We start from the raw sequence: 17683 nt of genomic DNA, 5'->3' as shown, positions 1-17683 counted from the left end.
TCTCCAGACTGTCATTTATTAATCCAGTAAATCATCCACACGTTATAGCCTTTTAAAATCCTCAATGCTTTTATTGAAAAGAAAAGCATACATGACATTCCTCCTACATGGTACGATCACTTCATTTGTAATAACACCTTTTAAATGCTAAACATTAAGAATCAGGCTGTGAACACGCCAGCTGTAGTGGCTCCAGGGAAACCCAACACCAGGGAAACCCAACACCAGGGAAACAACACAAAAGCAGAAGTCAAAACTAAAAAGTACTTCATATGCAGAAACTAAAACACCATGTCTGGAATTATTGAATCATTTGATCTAGATCTGTGTTTTCATTATATATATATATGTTTATGCTCTGAAAAGGTGTAGGTGGCAGGGGGGACCTCAGCCTCGACCCTGTTCCTACATCACACACTACCGTAGTAGTCTAACCCACCCCAAGACTGTCCCACAGGCTTCCTCTGTACAACATCCTAAACACGATACACTCATGAATAGAAATGCATGTTGCATGTGCAACAAAATGATACACAATAACATTATCCATGAAAAAAATCATAACAGACAAAATTTTAGCAGACGGGTCATGTCAGGATGTAGAGTACTTGACAGTCCTGATAAACTAAAACACCACCAAGAAAGCAACAGTTCCTTGAGCAGAGCAGGGAGAGGGTTCGAGAGAGGAAGTGAGGTTACGGGGACGGGAAGAACAGTGCTTCCTGTTCTGCAGTACAGCAGCCCTCTGTGAAGCCTTACGCTGTGTAGCCACAAGACTGTCAAACTACTCCGCAGAGCAGATGACCAGAGCCCAAAAGTGTGGCCGTTAAACACTATCAATACACTCCTTCCCATTATGCATCAGAAAACACTTGAGTAAAATGTACCTTCTGTAAGAACCACAACGGAGAAAAGATAACACAACCACCATCTAAACACAAGCATATCCTAGATACTCTTGAGTTTTCATCTGATTTTAGATAAAATGCTTTCAAGTCCTCCTAAAAATATCAGTTCAGGAGAGAAAAACAATCTTCAATTTCAGCTTTATGAAACAAAAACAACATGACATCAAACCCTTTGAAGACTTTCAAAGGCTGAATTTACGACTTATAATGACTTTGTGGATGTTGAGTAACTTAAAACATACCCCCACCTTCTTTCTAAAGCCCTGATGATCAGACACACAAGACTAAATAAAGTGGATATAATAAATAAACGTTCTGGTGGTGGCAGGTGAAGCAGACGCCTGGCAGGTGAGGCAGACGCCTGGCAGGTGAGGCAGACGTCTGGCAGGTGAGGCAGACGTCTGGCAGGTGAGGCAGACGTCTGGCAGGTGAGGCAGACGCCTGGCAGGAGCTCTCAGAGGAGACAGCCTGCTGCCCTGTAGGAGGTCACAGGCAGGAGGCCTGCCTGCCTGCCTGCCTGCCTGCCTGCCTGCCTGCCTGCCTGCCTGCCTGCCTGCCTGCCTGCCTGCCTGCCTGCCTGCCTGCCTGCCTGCCTGCCTGCCATAAAGGTTCATTTGAGTGACCAGCCTGACGTCTCTCTGACATCATCATCATTGTGCTCAGACATTCAGCCTCACTGCCACACCCCCCACACTGCAGCTGTTAAAACTCCTGGCTCTCCTGGCTCGTTAAGAGTCAGTAGCAGGGTTCTGCCTCGTTAAGGGGGTTCTCCTGGCTCGTTAAGAGTCAGTAGCAGGGTTCTCCTATAACCAAGGAAACATCGGGGGACCCCAAGTGGGTCTCTTGGGGTCACCATCAACTGTCCATGCTGGAACTTTCTGGAAGAGACAGCGACAAGCACGGACAGTCAACAACACATTCCTTAGTTCGTTCTTTATCAGAAACACCTGAAAAACCACACATCTTTTCTATGTAGTGACAAAGCATGACATCACATCATGTCAATGTGGTGGCACAGCGTGACATCACTTCCTTACCATTGGCTCCCTCTGCGTCCTGGCCCTCCAGGGAGGGGGCAGGGCCCCAGATGCGTACAGTGCTGTCGTCAGAGGCGCTGGCCAGCAGGCCGGGCAGCACTGGGTTCCAGCTTACACAGTTGACCGTGCGCGTGTGTCCCGTCAGCTCAGCGATGGGCAGCTCACTGCTGCGGTGCCAGATGTACACCTTGTGGTCTGAGGGGGGAGGAAGAGAAAGAGTGGGAGAGGGGGAGGATGGGAGAAGAGGCAGTGTTTTATGTAGTTTGTGGTTCATGTTGTTTTAATTTGTAACTTGTATAACTCCCCTCCTTGAGTCACCACCTTACCGCGGTGGAGGGGTTTGCGTGTCCTAGTGATCCTGGAAGCTATGTTGTCGGGGGCTTCATGCCCCTGGTAGGGTCACCCAAGGCAAACAGGTTCCAGGTGAAAGACCAGACAAAGAGTGGCTCAAAAAACCAACCATGAAGAAATACAACAATGGTTCTCAGTTGCCCCTGCCCGGAAGCGGGTCACCGGGGCCCCCCCCTGGAGCCAGGCCCGGGGGTGGGGCTCGATGGCGAGCGCCTGGTGGCCGGGCCTTTTCCCATGGGGCCCGGTCGGGCACAGCCCGAAGAGACAACGTGGGACCCTCTTCCAGTGGGCTCACCATCCGCAGGAGGGGTCATGGGGGTCGGGTGCAGTGTGAGACGGGCGGCGGCCGAAGGCGGGGGCCTTGGCGGTCCGATCCTCGGCTGCAAAAGTTAGCTTTAGGGACGTGGAACGTCACCTCGCTGGCGGGAAAGGAGCCTGAGCTGGTGCGCGAGGTAGAGAGTTTCCGGCTAGATATAGTCGGCCTCGCCTCGACGCACAGCGTGGGCTCCGGAACCAGTCTCCTTGAGAGGGGCTGGACTCTCTTCCACTCTGGAGTTGCCCTTGGTGAGAGGCGTCGAGCTGGGGTGGGAATACTGGTTTCCCCTCGGTTCGGCGCCTGTACATTGGGGTTCACCCCGGTGGACGAGAGGGTAGCCTCCCTCCGCCTTCGGGTGGGGGGACGGGTCCTCACTGTCGTTTGTGCTTATGCACCAAACGGCAGCTCAGAGTACCCACCCTTTTTGGAGTCTCTGGGGGGGGTGCTGGAAAGCGCTCCTCCTGGGGATTCCCTCGTCCTCCTGGGGGACTTCAATGCTCATGTGGGCAATGACAGTGAGACCTGGAGGGGCGTGATTGGGAGGAACGGCCCCCCCGATCTGAACCCGAGTGGTGTTTTGTTGTTGGACTTCTGTGCTAGACACGGTTTGTCCATAACGAACACCATGTTCAAGCATAAGGGTGTCCATATGTGCACCTGGCACCAGGACACCCGAGGTCTCAGTTCGATGATTGACTTTGTAGTCGTGTCATCGGACTTGGGGCCGCATGTCTTGGACACTCGGGTGAGGAGAGGGGCGGAGCTGTCAACTGATCACCACCTGGTGGTGAGTTGGCTTCGATGGTGGGGGAGGACGCCGGTCAGGCCTGGCAGGCCCAAACGTAATGTGAGGGTCTGCTGGGAACGTCTGGCGGAACCCTCTGTCAGAAGGAGCTTCAACTCCCACCTCCGGGAGAGCTTCGATCATGTCTCGGGGGGGGCCGGGGACATTGAGTCCGAATGGGCCATGTTCCGGGCCTCCATTGTTGAAGCGGCTGACCGGAGCTGCGGCCGCAGGGCGGTCGGTGCATGTCGCGGCGGTAACCCTCGGACCCGGTGGTGGACTCCGGAGGTGAGGGATGCCGTCAAGCTGAAGAAGGAGGCCTATCGGACTTTATTGGCTGGTAGGACTCCAGAGGCAGCTGATGTGTACCGGCAGGCCAGGCGGAACGCGGCTTTGGCGGTCGCGGAGGCAAAAACCCGGGCATGGGAGGAGTTCGGCGAGGCCATGGAGAATGACTTCCGAACGGCTTCAAAAAGGTTCTGGACCACCATCCGGCGGCTCAGGAGGGGGAAGCAGTGCTCTGTCAACACTGTATACGGTGGGGATGGTGCGCTGCTGACCTCGACGGGGGACGTCCTGGATCGGTGGAAGGAATACTTCGAAGACCTCCTTAATTCCACCAACACGCTTTCCGACGTGGAGGCAGAGTCTGGGGACATCGGGGGGGGCCCTTCTATCTCTGGGGCTGAGGTCGCCGAGGTGGTTGAAAAGCTCCGCGGTGGCGGGGCCCCTGGGGTGGATGAGGTCCGCCCGGAGTTCCTTAAGGCTCTGGATGTTGTAGGGCTGTCTTGGTTGACACGACTCTGCAACATCGCGTGGACATCGGGGACAGTGCCTCTGGACTGGCAGACCGGGGTGGTGGTTCCCCTCTTTAAAAAGGGGGACCGGAGGGTGTGCTCCAACTTTAGGGGGATCACACTCCTCAGCCTCCCTGGGAAAGTCTATTCAGGGGTCCTGGAGAGGAGGGTCCGTCGGATTGTCGAACCTCGGATTCAGGAGGAGCAATGTGGTTTTCGTCCTGGCCGTGGAACAGTGGACCAGCTTTATACCCTCCGCGGAGTCCTGGAGGGTACATGGGAGTTCGCCCAACCAGTCTACACATGTTTTGTGGATTTGGAAAAGGCGTTCGACCGTGTCCCTCGGGGGCTCATGTGGGGGGTGCTCCGAGAGTACGGGGTACCGGATTTCCTGATCGGGGCTGTCCGGTCCCTGTACGACCGGTGCCAGAGTTTGGTCCGCATTGCCGGTAGTAAGTCGAACTTGTTTCCGGTGAGGGTTGGACTCCGCCAGGGCTGCCCTATGTCACCGATTCTGTTCATTACCTATATGGACAGAATTTCTAGGCGCAGCCAGGGTGTTGAGGGGGTCCGGTTTGGTGACCTCAGGATCGGGTCGCTGCTTTTTGCGGATGATGTGGTCCTGTTGGCTTCATCGGGCCGTGACCTTCAGCTCTCACTGGAGCGGTTCGCAACCGAATGTGAAGCGGCTGGGATGCGAATCAGCACCTCCAAATCTGAGGCCATGGTAATCGACCGGAAAAGGGTGGAGTGCCATCTCCGGGTCGGGGAGGAGATCCTGAACCAAGCGGAGGAGTTCAAGTATCTCGGGGTCTTGTTCACGAGTGAGGGAAGAATGGAGCGCGAGGTCGACAGGCGGATCGGTGCGGCGTCCGCAGTGATGCGGGCTCTGCATCGGTCCGTCGTGGTGAAGAAGGAGCTGAGTCGAAAGGCGAAGCTCTCTATTTACCAGTCGATCTACGTTCCTACCCTCACCTATGGTCACGAACTATGGGTAGTGACCGAAAGAACGAGATCGCGAATACAAGCGGCCGAAATGAGCTTTCTCCGTAGGGTGTCCGGGCTCTCCCTTAGAGATAGGGTGAGAAGCTCGGTCATCCGGGAGGGGCTCAGAGTAGAACCGCTGCTCCTCCGCGTCGAGAGGAGCCAGCTGAGGTGGCTCGGGCATCTGATTAGGATGCCTCCTGGACGCCTCCCTGGTGAGGTGTTCCGGGCACGTCCCACTGGGAAGAGGCCCCGGGGAAGACCCAGGACACGCTGGAGGGACTATGTCTCTCAGCTGGCCTGGGAACGCCTTGGGGTCCCCCAGGAAGAGCTGGCGGAAGTGGCCGGGGGGAGGGAAGTCTGGGCCTCCCTGCTTAGGTCGCTGCCCCCGCGACCCGATCCCCGGACAAGCGGCAGATGACGACGACGACGACGACGACGACGACGACGACGACGACGACTTGTATAACTGCATGCTCTTATGGGTCTTCCCTTTTGGCACTTGTTTAGTTTTTTTCACAATGTATGCTTCATGTTTTGGCTGCTTGCAATGTTTGGGACTACTGATGAAGAAAATTACGTCACCCTGCTGAAAATGATGGAGATGGGTTACATTTATGGAACTATCTAATTGAAAAGTGAATGTCTCAATTATTCCTTATATTATACTCTAAGTTGTATTATGGGAAATGTGATGCTAAGCTCTGCATGAGTAAAAACAATAGAGGTGTGAAACGTTGGTTTTAGCAAAGGAAGATAGGGGAGTACCACTCTAAGGAATGCAGAGGCCTAGCCGTAAATTAGAACGTACACATAGGGCCAAGCTGCAGGAAAACTCCTCCAAACCAAGTCCGAAACTGTCACCCAGGTCAGGCCTAGGTCTGTGTCAAGGGGTTTTCTATGTTTATAAAGCACAAGCATCCCATACCAACTAGAAGAAAGTCTAAGATATGTGTGCACCCAACACGAGCCTGGACATGGTCAGATTTATGTAAGGACAGAGATGCCAACGTGACACAACTTCTGTAATCAGAAACCCTAGTATAGGGGCCAATTGGGTGACGAAGCGTAGAAATGGTCATCAACAGAAAGGTACCAATAATGTGAGGATGCATAATGTATCTGTGACCAACAGTGTTGTACCAATAGCAAAAAATGACACAAATAATAGGCAGAAAATACAGTATATAAGAGGACGTTTGGAGGGAACTTGCCAGTCTGCTCTTGGGAGCTTACTCACTTGGATACCTTTTTTACCCTGTGTTGGAATAAACCTTTGCATCAATACTCTGAGTTTCAGTGCATCTGTTGGGACTTAGCCTGATTTTTGACTGGTTTGGACTTAGAATAATTTTCAACGTTGGGACTTAGCCTGATTTGACGGGTCAACACTTAGAATAATTTTCATCGTTTGGACTTAGTTTATTTTTCACTTGTCTACACTTGGAATAATTTTCAACCTTTGGACTTAGTTTATTTTTGACTTGTACGGATTTAGGATTTTCCTCACTTCGACACTCTGATTTATTTTCACTATACACGGGAACTGGAATAATTATTTACGACACTACCTCGTTGTTATGATCAGTGACCTATGCCCTTTTGTAAAGCTCTCTCTTGGAAGTCGCTTTGGATAAAAGCGTCTGCTAAATGCGTAAATGTAAATGTAAAATATCCCAACTGTGAATCCAAACAAGTTCTCAAAGATGTGAGAGAAGGTCAGTCCGTGAGTTTCAGGTTGGTGTCGTCACCTTCACTCCCGCTGGCAATGAAGTCCTCGTTGTGGCCCCCGAAGCAGGAGTGGATGGTGTAGAAGCCCTGGGTCACACCCTGGTACTTCCTCACCAGCACGCGGTCCTGCAGGTCCCACAGGTGCACCCCCTACAGGACACACACACAGCTGCTCACACCCCAACACTTCCTGCTCTGCAGGGACTCCCACACAAGGGCTACAGGGACTGCTGCAGGAAGGAAGCTAGGAGGCTAGGAAGCTAAAAGGCTAGAAAGCTTGAAAGCTAAAAGGCTAGAAGGCTTGGAAGCTAAAAGGCTAGGAAGCTAGAAGGCTTGGAAGCTAAAAGGCTTGTAAGTTAGGAAGCTAAAAGGCTAGGAAGTTAGAAGGCTTGGAAGCTAAAAGGCTAGTAAGTTAGGTAGCTAAAAGGCTAGGAAGCTAGAAGGCTTGGAAGCTAAAAGGCTGGTAAGTTAGGAAGATAAAAGGCTAGGTAGTCTGGGGAGCTAAGACACTAAGAAGCTAAAACACTTGGAGACTAGGGAGCAGTAGCAATAGCTAGCTCTCACCTGTGTGGCCACGTTGAGCAGAGCTAACCTCCCACTCTTGGAGACGGTGAAGGACATGATAGGATGGTCCTCCTGGACTCTGTCATCAGACAGAAAAATAATTCAAAAGATGAAATAAATAAAAGTAAAAATAAATAAATACATTTCTCGAATATGCTAGTCAAGTCAAGTGAAGTTTATTTATAGAGCACATTTAAAAACAGCAGTTGACCAAAGTCCTGTACAGTTTGAGTAGCCAAACCCATAAAACAACCCTGTACCTTGCTTACAGGGATGGGGGGAACTCTGTAGAACTTAGGGTTAGAAGTAGAGCCCGACCAATTAAGGCCGATATCAATACAGATATTTGGTGTATTGGATACGGATATTCCAATATATCAGCCAACAGTACCAGTCAAATACAGATATTTGGTGATTTAAAAATCGGATATTCCGATATATCGGCCAACAGTACCAGTCAAAAGTTTGGACACATGGAATGGTAAAATGTGTCCAAACTTTCAACTGGTACTGTACGTGATGTGAACAACGTGATACTTTGCCAACCTCTGTTTGTGTGTGTGTGTATGTGTATCTGTATCTGTGTGTGTGTGTATGTGTATGTGTATCTGTATGTGTGCGTATCTGTATGTGTGTTTGTCTGTACTATTGGACACATTTTCCCACGCGTCCAAACTTTTGACTGGTACTGTATAAAAAGAAAATAATCCAGAAACGCTTAACTAAACATAAACACTCTGCCCAACTCAGGCTGGGTCAGCTTGTTGTAGGGTTTGTGGCGTTTTAAACACGAGTGTTGCCAACAGGGACGTTGTAAAGTGCCCTCTGGTGGACAAACTATGCAAGCCAACACTCATAACATGGTTGAAGGGTGTTTTGTCGTTTTTTAAATGTATTATTATATCGCCATTATAAATGCCGATACCAATAGTTTTGAAAATGCCTAATATCGGTAGGGCTCTAATTAGGAATGTGTGTGAGGAGATGTGTAGGGATAGGGTTAAGTAAGTGTGTAGAACTCAGGAGGGTATTACATGTTCCTGTCCGTCAGGTCCTCAAAGTTGTACCCTCGTATCCGCTGGTGCGTGTCAGAGGCCAGCACCGTCCTGGTGTCACCCAGGCAACTCAGACACTGCACACGCACCCCCTCCCACGAGTCAAGCAGGTGACCATCCAGGTCCTGGACATAGACGGACAGATATCCATACATGCAACCAGCGATCCATACAACCAGCCATCCATACAACCAGCCATCCATCCCACTGTGTTAAAATGAACTGTACTTGTTACAACTGGAAAACTTGGAACACACTGGTAGAACTGCCCTCTCTGATTCTCACACACTGGTAGAACTTCCCTCTCTGATACTCACACACTGGTAGAACTGCCCTCTCTGGCCCCCGGTGACGAAGCGCTTGCCGTCTGGGTTCCAGGCCACGCTGGTCAGGCTGTCCTCGTGGGACTGGCTGATCTTGGTCCTCAGCTCTCCTGTCTGACACAACACAGCAGGCTCAGCTGCAACATTCATCATCTAACTTTGTGGGCCTCTCTGTGGCTAGTTGATCTCATGACTCAGGCCTTGTAAGATGTTGAAGCAGCTGTATTTCTCACGACCCACATGAAATTGTTTGGATGAGGGGTTCACAACAAATACATTGAACACGTTTGCCACCAACAGGAACTGTAGGGTGGGCTAAACTGGCTTTACAACAACACATCTACAGGTGTAGGTGACCGGAAGTCCAGCTCACCTGGACGTTCCACAGCCAGAGCTCTGAGCAGTCGTCTGGGCCGCAAGCGATCAGGTAGACGTCGTCGGGGCTCCAGGCTAGGTAGGACACCCCGTACGCATGCCCCTCCAGCGTCCTCATCACTTTAACCTGGTGACTCTCCTGTCAATCAAACCCAATCCCATGTATATCTCCTGTCAATCAAACCCAATCCCATGTATATCTCCTGTCAATCAAACCCAATCCCATGAACGTCTCCTGTCAATCAAACCCAATCCCATGAATGTCTCCTGTCAAACCCAATCCCATTTCTAACTCCCGTCAATCAAACCCAATCCCATTTCTAACTCCCGTCAATCAAACCCAATCCCATGTATATCTCCTGTCAATCAAACCCAATCCCATGTATATCTCCTGTCAAACCCAATCCCATGTATATCTCCTGTCAAACCCAATCCCATGTATATCTCCTGTCAATCAAACCCAATCCCATGTATATCTCCTGTCAATCAAACCCAATCCCATGTATATCTCCTGTCAATCAAACCCAATCCCATGAACGTCTCCTGTCAATCAAACCCAATCCCATGAATGTCTCCTGTCAAACCCAATCCCATTTCTAACTCCCGTCAATCAAACCCAATCCCATTTCTAACTCCCGTCAATCAAACCCAATCCCATGTATATCTCCTGTCAAACCCAATCCCATGTATAACTCCTGTCAAACCCAATCCCATGTATATCTCCTGTCAATCAAACCCAATCCCATGTATATCTCCTGTCAATCAAACCCAATCCCATGTATATCTCCTGTCAATCAAACCCAATCCCATGTATATCTCCTGTCAATCAAACCCAATCCCATGTATAACTGCTGTCAATCCCAATACCATGTATATCTCCTGTCTGTATGACCCTGCCTACACTTTCCTCTCCAAGCTGGCTCTTCCAGACCCCTTTTCCCCTGGCCCCTTGGCCCCCTTTCCCCCGCCCGATCTCTGTCTGGATGGATGAATGAGGAGGTGCTCACACTATCAACCTGCCACACTATGACAGTGGTGTCCTTGGAGCCACTGGCCAGCTTGGTTCCATCATTGGAGAACTTGCAGAACCAGACCTCGTTACAGTGCTCCGTCAGGACCTGTTGGGTGTAGCAGGGGAACCGCTTCCTACAGAACAACCACAACAAATGTCGTAGCGGTGCTAACACCGGTTAAAATAACACAATACTGGGCGTATCTGTTGAATATCAAACTTCAAACCAACTTCACCATGATCATTCCCCAGCCTAAAATACAATCAAATCATCTCTGTCCATGACTGCACCTTTAGCTTGCTCTGGGTAGTCTATATGTGCCCCACACAGGTATAGCAGAACTGCCCGCAATATATAGTTAGACTACAAATAGCATTTCGTGGCCACGAATTAGTAGCCTGGCTCTGCCCTCCTACGTACTTCCGCTCAATTTGGATTTTAGTTCTGTACTAGGTCTGGGAGTTTGACTTTGAAGTCGGTTTTCAGAAACACATTTTTTGTAGGTCCAATCAGAGAACAGAGGGAGTGGCAGAGAACGATGGCGTTAATGTCGTGCACTAGTTTGAGTAGTTCAGAAATGGAGGCGGAGAAAGATGCGAGCGAAGCTATTCTGCGGTTGTGGCAACGCTGCCGAATATCCATAAGTTAAAGCCGGAGCAAGAACATTCCTTGCTGAGTTTTGTTGGTGGCCATGATGTTGTGGCCCTCCTCCCCACGGGGTTCGGGAAATGTTTAATTTTCCAGCTACGGCAGCTAGCTCTGTTACAGTAGTGGTGAAGGAGTTGGCTAAGGCGAACGCTTGCGATTGGTTATGGCAGATCAGAGTGGCTCTGGGCAGATCCAATAGTTTTAAACTTCAACAGAGTACCCGCCTACAAGGAAGTCAACGCTTGTCAATGGAGCGATCCCAGACCCTCTGTACAAATGAAATGTACGAGGGTCTGGTTAGGACCAGGCTAACGAATTAGCATTTCGTGACCACGAATTTCAGATGTCATGTCTGAGGCTCTGGGAGTTACAGACCCAAAATAAAAAGTATGCGTGTCATGTTGACATTGGTTTGCCAAACAACAAGCTTGACCTACAGAGAGAGACAGAGAGAGACAGAGAGAGAGAGACAGACAGAGAGAGACAGACAGAGACAGACAGAGACAGAGAGAGACAGACAGAGACAGACAGAGACAGACAGAGACAGACAGAGACAGACAGAGACAGACAGAGACAGACAGAGACAGACAGAGACAGACAGAGACAGACAGAGACAGACAGAGACAGAGACAGAGACAGAGACAGAGACAGAGACAGAGACAGAGACAGAGACAGAGACAGAGACAGAGACAGAGAGCGAACTGACCGTGAACAGGTGTGGTCCAGCAGCAGGGAGACAGAGTCCATGCTGCTGTCCAGCTTGGTGTTGTGGTAGAGACAGCGCTCTCTCTGCAGCTCCACCGCCTGCAGCAGCAGGGTCTGCAGTCTGCGGGGGGGCAGCATGACCGAGGGGGGCAGGTATGCTGAAGGGGGGGGGGGGGGGGAGACGTGTGATGCTCTTCACTAAAACACTCACATGAAATACACAACTGACTAAACAACGACATGAGAGTGTGTGTATGGTGCATTGTTTCCCACACAGACTAATTTGTGGCGGTGCGCCACAGAATCAACACCGGCCGCTACATAGTGTTTCGTAAAAAAAATGTTTTGCATCATTTAGGTTAAAACACGCAGCGTATTTGTTCAGCTGCATTTCCTTTCCCTGCTCACCCTCCGTCTCTGTCACGAACGCGTCTTTCTCACATACGCACAGTCACAACGTCAGCACACGTTATCAAAGATGCATACATACGCTGTTCTAGTAAGACCGACAGCTATATCAGTGAGCCTTCAGCATTAGTGCCATCGCTAAAGGTCTAGGAAAGTTGAGGCTACTTTTCGCTAGGTACCTACGAACATGTCTTAATCAAAGGTTCCCCTTCGTTCTTTTGGTGAGAAGTCTCAGGAGCTAGCTACTTACCCGGCGTCATCGAGCCGGCCAGTTGAATACAGTGCCTTGCGAAAGTATTCGGCCCCCTTGAACTTTGACCTTTTGCCCCATTTCAGGCTTCAAACAAAGATATAAAAATGTTTTTGAAAAAACAACAACAAGTGGGACACAATCATGAAGTGGAACCAAATGTATTGGATATTTCAAACCTTTTTAACAAATCAAAAACTGAAAAATTGCGTGCAAAATTATTTGGCCCCCATAATTTTATACTTTGTAGCGCCACCTTTTGCTGCGGTTACAGCTGTAAGTCGCTTGGGGTATGTCTCTATCAGTTGTGCACATCGAGAGACTGACATTTTTGCCACTTCCACCCTGCAAAACAGCTGGAGCTCAGTGAGGTTGGATGGAGAGCGTTTGTGAACAGCAGTTCAGTTCTTTCCACAGATTCTCGATTGGATTCAAGTCTGGACTTTGACTTGACCATTCTAACACCTGGATATCTTTATTTGTGAACCATTCCATTGTAGATTTTGCTTTATGTTTTGGATCATCGTCTTGTTGGAAGACAAATCTCCGTTCCAGTCTCAGGTCTTTTGCAGACATCAGGTTTTCTTCCAGAATGGTCCTGTATTTGGCTCCATCCATCTTCCCATCAATTTTAACTATCTTCCCTGTCCCTGCTGAAGAAAAGCATGATGCTGCCACCACCATGTTTGACAGTGGGGATGGTGTGTTGCTTTTACGCCAAACATAACGTTTTACATTCTTGCCGAAAAGTTCGATTTTGGATTCATCTGACCAGAGCACCTTCTTCCACATGTTTGGTGTGTCTCCCAGGTGGCATGTGGCAAACTTTAAACAACTCTTTTTATGGATATCTTTAAGAAAAGGCTTTCTTCTTGCCACTCTTCCATAAAGGCCAGATTTGTGCAGTATACAACTGATTGTGAGTCTCCCACCTCAGCTGTAGATCTCTGCAGTTCATCCAGAGTGATCAACGGCCTCTTGGCTGCATCTCTGATCAGTCTTCTCCTTGTTTGAGCTGAAAGTTTAGAGGGACGGCCGGGTCTTCGTAGATTTGCAGTGGTCTGATACTCCTTCCATTTCAATATTATCGCTTGCACAGTGCTCCTTGGGATGTTTAAAGCTTGGGAAATCTTTTGTATCCAAATTTGGCTTTAAACTTCTCCACAATAGTATCTCGGCCCTGCCTGGTGTGTTCCTTGTTCTTCATGATGCTCTCTGCGCTTTAAATGGATCACAGAGCAGGTGCATTTATACGGAGATTTGATTACACACAGGTGGATTCTATTTATCATCATTAGTCATTTAGTCAACATTGGATCATTCAGAGATCCTCACTGAACTTCTGGAGAGTGTTTGCTGCACTGAAAGTAAAGGAGCTGAATACTTTTGCATGCCACATTTTTCAGTTTTTGATTTGTTCCACTTCATGATTGTGTCCCACTTGTTGTTGATTTTTCATAAAGATATAAACATTTATTTTTTTATGTTTGAAGCCTGAAATGTGGCAAAAGGTCGAAAAATTCAATAAATTCAATACTTTCGCAAGGCACTGTAGTTATTTAGCACTAGCTTTGCTACTTGAATATGCAAAAATGATTTGTTTGTTGTTGTTAATTTTGTGAAGGTGTGAATCATTTTGGATTAATATTTAATAAAATTCTGTGTAATTATTAACGAAGGAATTATTCCAATCCCCCCCGGTCTGACATGAAACAACCCCAACATCCCCGCCCCCCCCCCCCCTCCATCCACAAATAGATTTCTAATCTGTGGGAAACACTGTGGTGTGTGCATGCTGTAGTGTGTATGGTGTGTGTGTGAGGGTGTATGGTGAGTGTGTGTGTGTATGATGTAGTATGTATAATGTGTGTGTATGGTGTAGTGTGTGTGTGGACTGACTCTGCAGCTTGTCCAGCAGCTTGCTGCGTGTATGGTGTAGTGTGTGTGTGTGTGTGTGGTGTAGGATGTGTGTGTGTGTATGGTGTAGTGTGTGTGTGTGTGTGGACTGACTCTGCAGCTTGTCCAGCAGCTTGCTGCGTGAGGCTGGGCCCGTGCCCTCCCATTCTGCCTTGGCTCTCAGGTCCTCCGACTGACTGCACATCAGGTACCTTCAGAATGACATCATCACGCTCACACTGATGACATCATCATCCCGCTCAGACTGAAGACATCAACACGTGTGTGCATGTACAGTATGTGTGTGTGTGTACACTGTGTGTGTGTACACTGTGTGTGTGTGTGTACACTGTGTGTGTATACAGTGTGTGTATACAGTGTGTGTGTACACTGTAGCCCTCATGTACATACACGTAGCGTTATCAGCTCCATGGCCAACCCGCAGAAGGTGCACCCTGTGATACTTCAGCCTACGTCAGATTTACCAAAACTGCAGTTCATCGGGTAATCAGCGCCTTTATACGCCCACTATACTGTAAATTGCGAGCATTTAAAAGCGCAATTGAATGGGCATCCTTCTCTCTTTCTATCATGGATCAGCCACCAAAGTCAAAACAGCGAAAACAAAGATTTAGTGATAACGAAATTGATGTGCTTGTTCATGAGGTAACAGCGAATTTAAATATTATACAAGGCCGGAATTCCACACCGACACCAAAAAATGCAATCTGGACCGAAATTACAAATTCCAGGAACTGTAATATGAATGTACACTGTGTGTGTATGCTGTGTGTGTGTGTATACAGTGTGTGTATATACAGTATGCATGTGCACTATGTGTGTGTGTGTGTGTGTGTATACAGTGTGTGTGTGTGTATACAGTGTATGTGTGTGTATACAGTGTGTGTGTGTGTGAGTTACCCGCTGAGGACGTGGATGCGGTCTGTGTTGTACTTCAGGGGGGTGAGCTCTGCCCTGAGCACATGCAGCGCCTCCAGAACCTTCCCGTCCTCCAGGTACTCCAGGTACTTCTGCTGCAGCAGCAGGAACTTCATACGCTGGGGGGGGGGGACGGGGGACGACAGTATCATGGCATCAGGGCTGGTACTGACACCCACAAATTATACTTAGCAGTTAAGATACAGCTAGCTTCACAGGCCAGGTATCCATGGCTACAAAGGCTAGGTATCCATGGCTACAAATGCCAGGTATCCACAACTACAAATGCCAGGCATCCATGGCTACATGTCACAGGTATCCATAGCTACAAATGCCAGGTATCCATGGCTAAATATGCCAGGTACCCATAGCTACAAATGCAAGGTTTCCATAGCTACATAGACAAGCTACCAGGCCTGTCTCTCCCTGGTGTGTTGGAACATAGCTACATAGAGCTAGGAGGTGTTAGCATGTAGCTATGTAGAGCTAGGAGGTGTTAGCATGTAGCTATGTAGCTATATAGAGCATGATGTTGGGACTTACCACAATTGCACTTGGAGAATGCATCAATGTCTTCAGTTCATTCAAGTCACTCTCTGCCTATTTTTAAATAAATTGTTTTGTGAAAAACAGGAGCCTGATTAGTCTATACAACAAACAAGACCAGAGACGAGTATTATGCAAAAATGTGGCATGATAATATTAAATGCAGGAAACTAGATGTGTTTCTATGGCCAACCTTGTCCCACTCCCCTTCCATCACATGGTTCCGGAACTTGGAGGCAGATGGGTGTTCCAGCCGGCACCTTGACTCCTGCATTAACAGGTCCACTGCCTGACTGAGGAGACAGGAGGGAGGGAAGGAGACAGGAGGAGGGAGGGAAGGAGACAGGAGGAGGGAGGGATACAGGAGGAGGGAGGGATACAGGAGGAGGGAGGAAGACAGGAGGAGGGAGGGAGACAGGAGGAGGGAGGGAAGGAGACAGGAGGAGGGAGGGAGACAGGAGGAGGTAGGGAAGGAGACAGGAGGAAGGAGGGAGACAGAAGGAGGGAGGAAGACAGGAGGGAGGGAGACAGGAGGAAGACAGGAGGAGGGAGGGAGACAGGAGGAGGGAGAAATAGGAAGTGTGGAGGGAGGGGGGGGGGTATGCAAAGAGATATCATTTGAATTAAAATGTGGTTAATATAATTGTACCTTTTTTATTAAATATCACCAAGTTTGGCCCACTGCGTTTTAGAAGGATGTGATTGCAAGCTTAACTGGTTTTGGGGCAAATACGCCAACTTTCAAGTATCCAAGCTGCTTAAAAAAGGTCAACAGGTTTTATATTTGAGGCAGCTGTCCTGTTTAAAGACGATTATAGGCCAGCGCCGCTAGCTCGGACTTCATTAATAGTAGATACATTTATACCATCATCGGCAATACCATGACTGCCAATATGACTCACGTCAATGATGTTATCATTACGGGCAACATTCCTCATCTCGCCGCTGTTTACAGAATGTTGCTGATAACATCGACTTATCGGCAACTTACTTGAGTCCTAGATCGTGTAGATGTTGTCCTATAAGCCTGATGACGTCTTCCTCTGACTGAGAAGGACATTTATTTTTCTTTGCGGTCGAGTTTGCATCCGAAGCCACGGAGTTCGAGACCACTTGCCCGTTGTTACTGACTGGGGTTCCGTTGTTTACGGTTGATAGTCCATTGGAGTGAGCTCCACCACCGTCTCCGTTTTGCGCACCGTTATTCAGGCAGGACAGTTCTGACTCTGGAGCCTGTCCTGCCCCGTTGGCCTGCATGTTATGAGTGTTGATATGGACGACCCTATGCGGATTTGAGCGGATGGCAGGTGTAAAGTGTAAAGTTGGAAAACTGAAAAGACCCACACTGTCAGGCCCGCTGACCCAGTTGCAGCCGCGAGCTCCCCTGTTTTTTCTGCGACTGAATCTGTGTTTCTTCCGCGGTGGCGGCGACGCTCCACCGGTTTCTGAATCGGTGGAGGAAGAAGCGGAGGCCAGAGTTAATTTGCCGAGAGCTTTGGTGACAGTATTAATGAAATTCGCGGCTGACAAGGGTGTTTGAGCCTTTCAAAATAACTCGTTATGGTTTCCGTTACTGCTCTTCTCTTGTTATTGTTGCTCTGACAGCTGCAAACCCATAATAGAGAAACGCAGTGACGTCACCGGATATTCCGACATGACTTTGCGTCAGGGTAGTAGAAAGTGCGGTAGGTGGCGCACCTGCTCCAGCTCCTGATTACAGAGATGTTGCATTATGTTGAGACAGCCTAGGCTACGTGGTAAAACATAACGATTACTTAAGTAATTACGATTACTTTCGAAAATCTAAGCTGGCCAACGAATTGTCAAAAACGCCGCTGGCGCAAAAATATCTTGGCAATCCGTCCGTGAAGACCATGGTAAAGTTGGTTTGAAGTTCCATATTCAACAGATATTCTGACGCCCAGTATTGTGTTATTTTAACCCGTTTTTAGCACCGCTACGACTGTCCGCTTAGATTTTGGCTGCCTAAACAACGCGTATGTTTAGGGACCATCAACAAATTACAAATCTCAAAAGTCAATAGCTTTTCAAA

At 48.8% G+C, this 17683-nt stretch overlaps 1 protein-coding gene across 1 annotated transcript; it reads right to left on the bottom strand.

The window, feature by feature from the left end:
* Nucleotides 1-25: 25 nt before the first annotated feature.
* On the bottom strand, nt 26-17266 carry wdr26a (WD repeat domain 26a). The gene is made up of 14 exons (XM_047042323.1): nt 16622-17266; nt 15824-15923; nt 15628-15684; nt 15067-15203; nt 14260-14357; nt 11593-11749; nt 10233-10371; nt 9224-9364; nt 8845-8964; nt 8507-8652; nt 7473-7551; nt 6929-7058; nt 1946-2140; nt 26-1786 (listed from the first exon to the last, which is right to left on the bottom strand). The coding sequence occupies exons 1-14, from the start codon at nt 16885-16887 to the stop codon at nt 1764-1766; spliced, it is 1788 nt and encodes a 595-aa protein (XP_046898279.1). The 5' UTR covers nt 16888-17266; the 3' UTR covers nt 26-1763.
* Nucleotides 17267-17683: the final 417 nt, after the last annotated feature.

The sequence above is a fragment of the Hypomesus transpacificus genome, chromosome 2, assembly GCF_021917145.1.
Source record: "Hypomesus transpacificus isolate Combined female chromosome 2, fHypTra1, whole genome shotgun sequence".
NCBI lineage: Eukaryota > Metazoa > Chordata > Actinopteri > Osmeriformes > Osmeridae > Hypomesus > Hypomesus transpacificus.
This window is presented reverse-complemented; position numbering and strand designations above follow the sequence as displayed.

Excerpts from the sequence above, each read along its gene's own strand:
- wdr26a (XM_047042323.1), bottom strand. The coding sequence starts at position 16,887 with ATGCAGGCCAACGGGGCAGGACAGGCTCCAGAGTCAGAACTGTCCTGC. Across the intron at positions 14,358-15,066 it reads CGCATCCACGTCCTCAGCGG|GTACCTGATGTGCAGTCAGT; the intron begins GTAACTCACACA and ends GTCATTCTGAAG. Across the intron at positions 9,365-10,232 it reads TAGTGTGGCAGGTTGATAGT|GAGAGTCACCAGGTTAAAGT; the intron begins GTGAGCACCTCC and ends TTTGATTGACAG.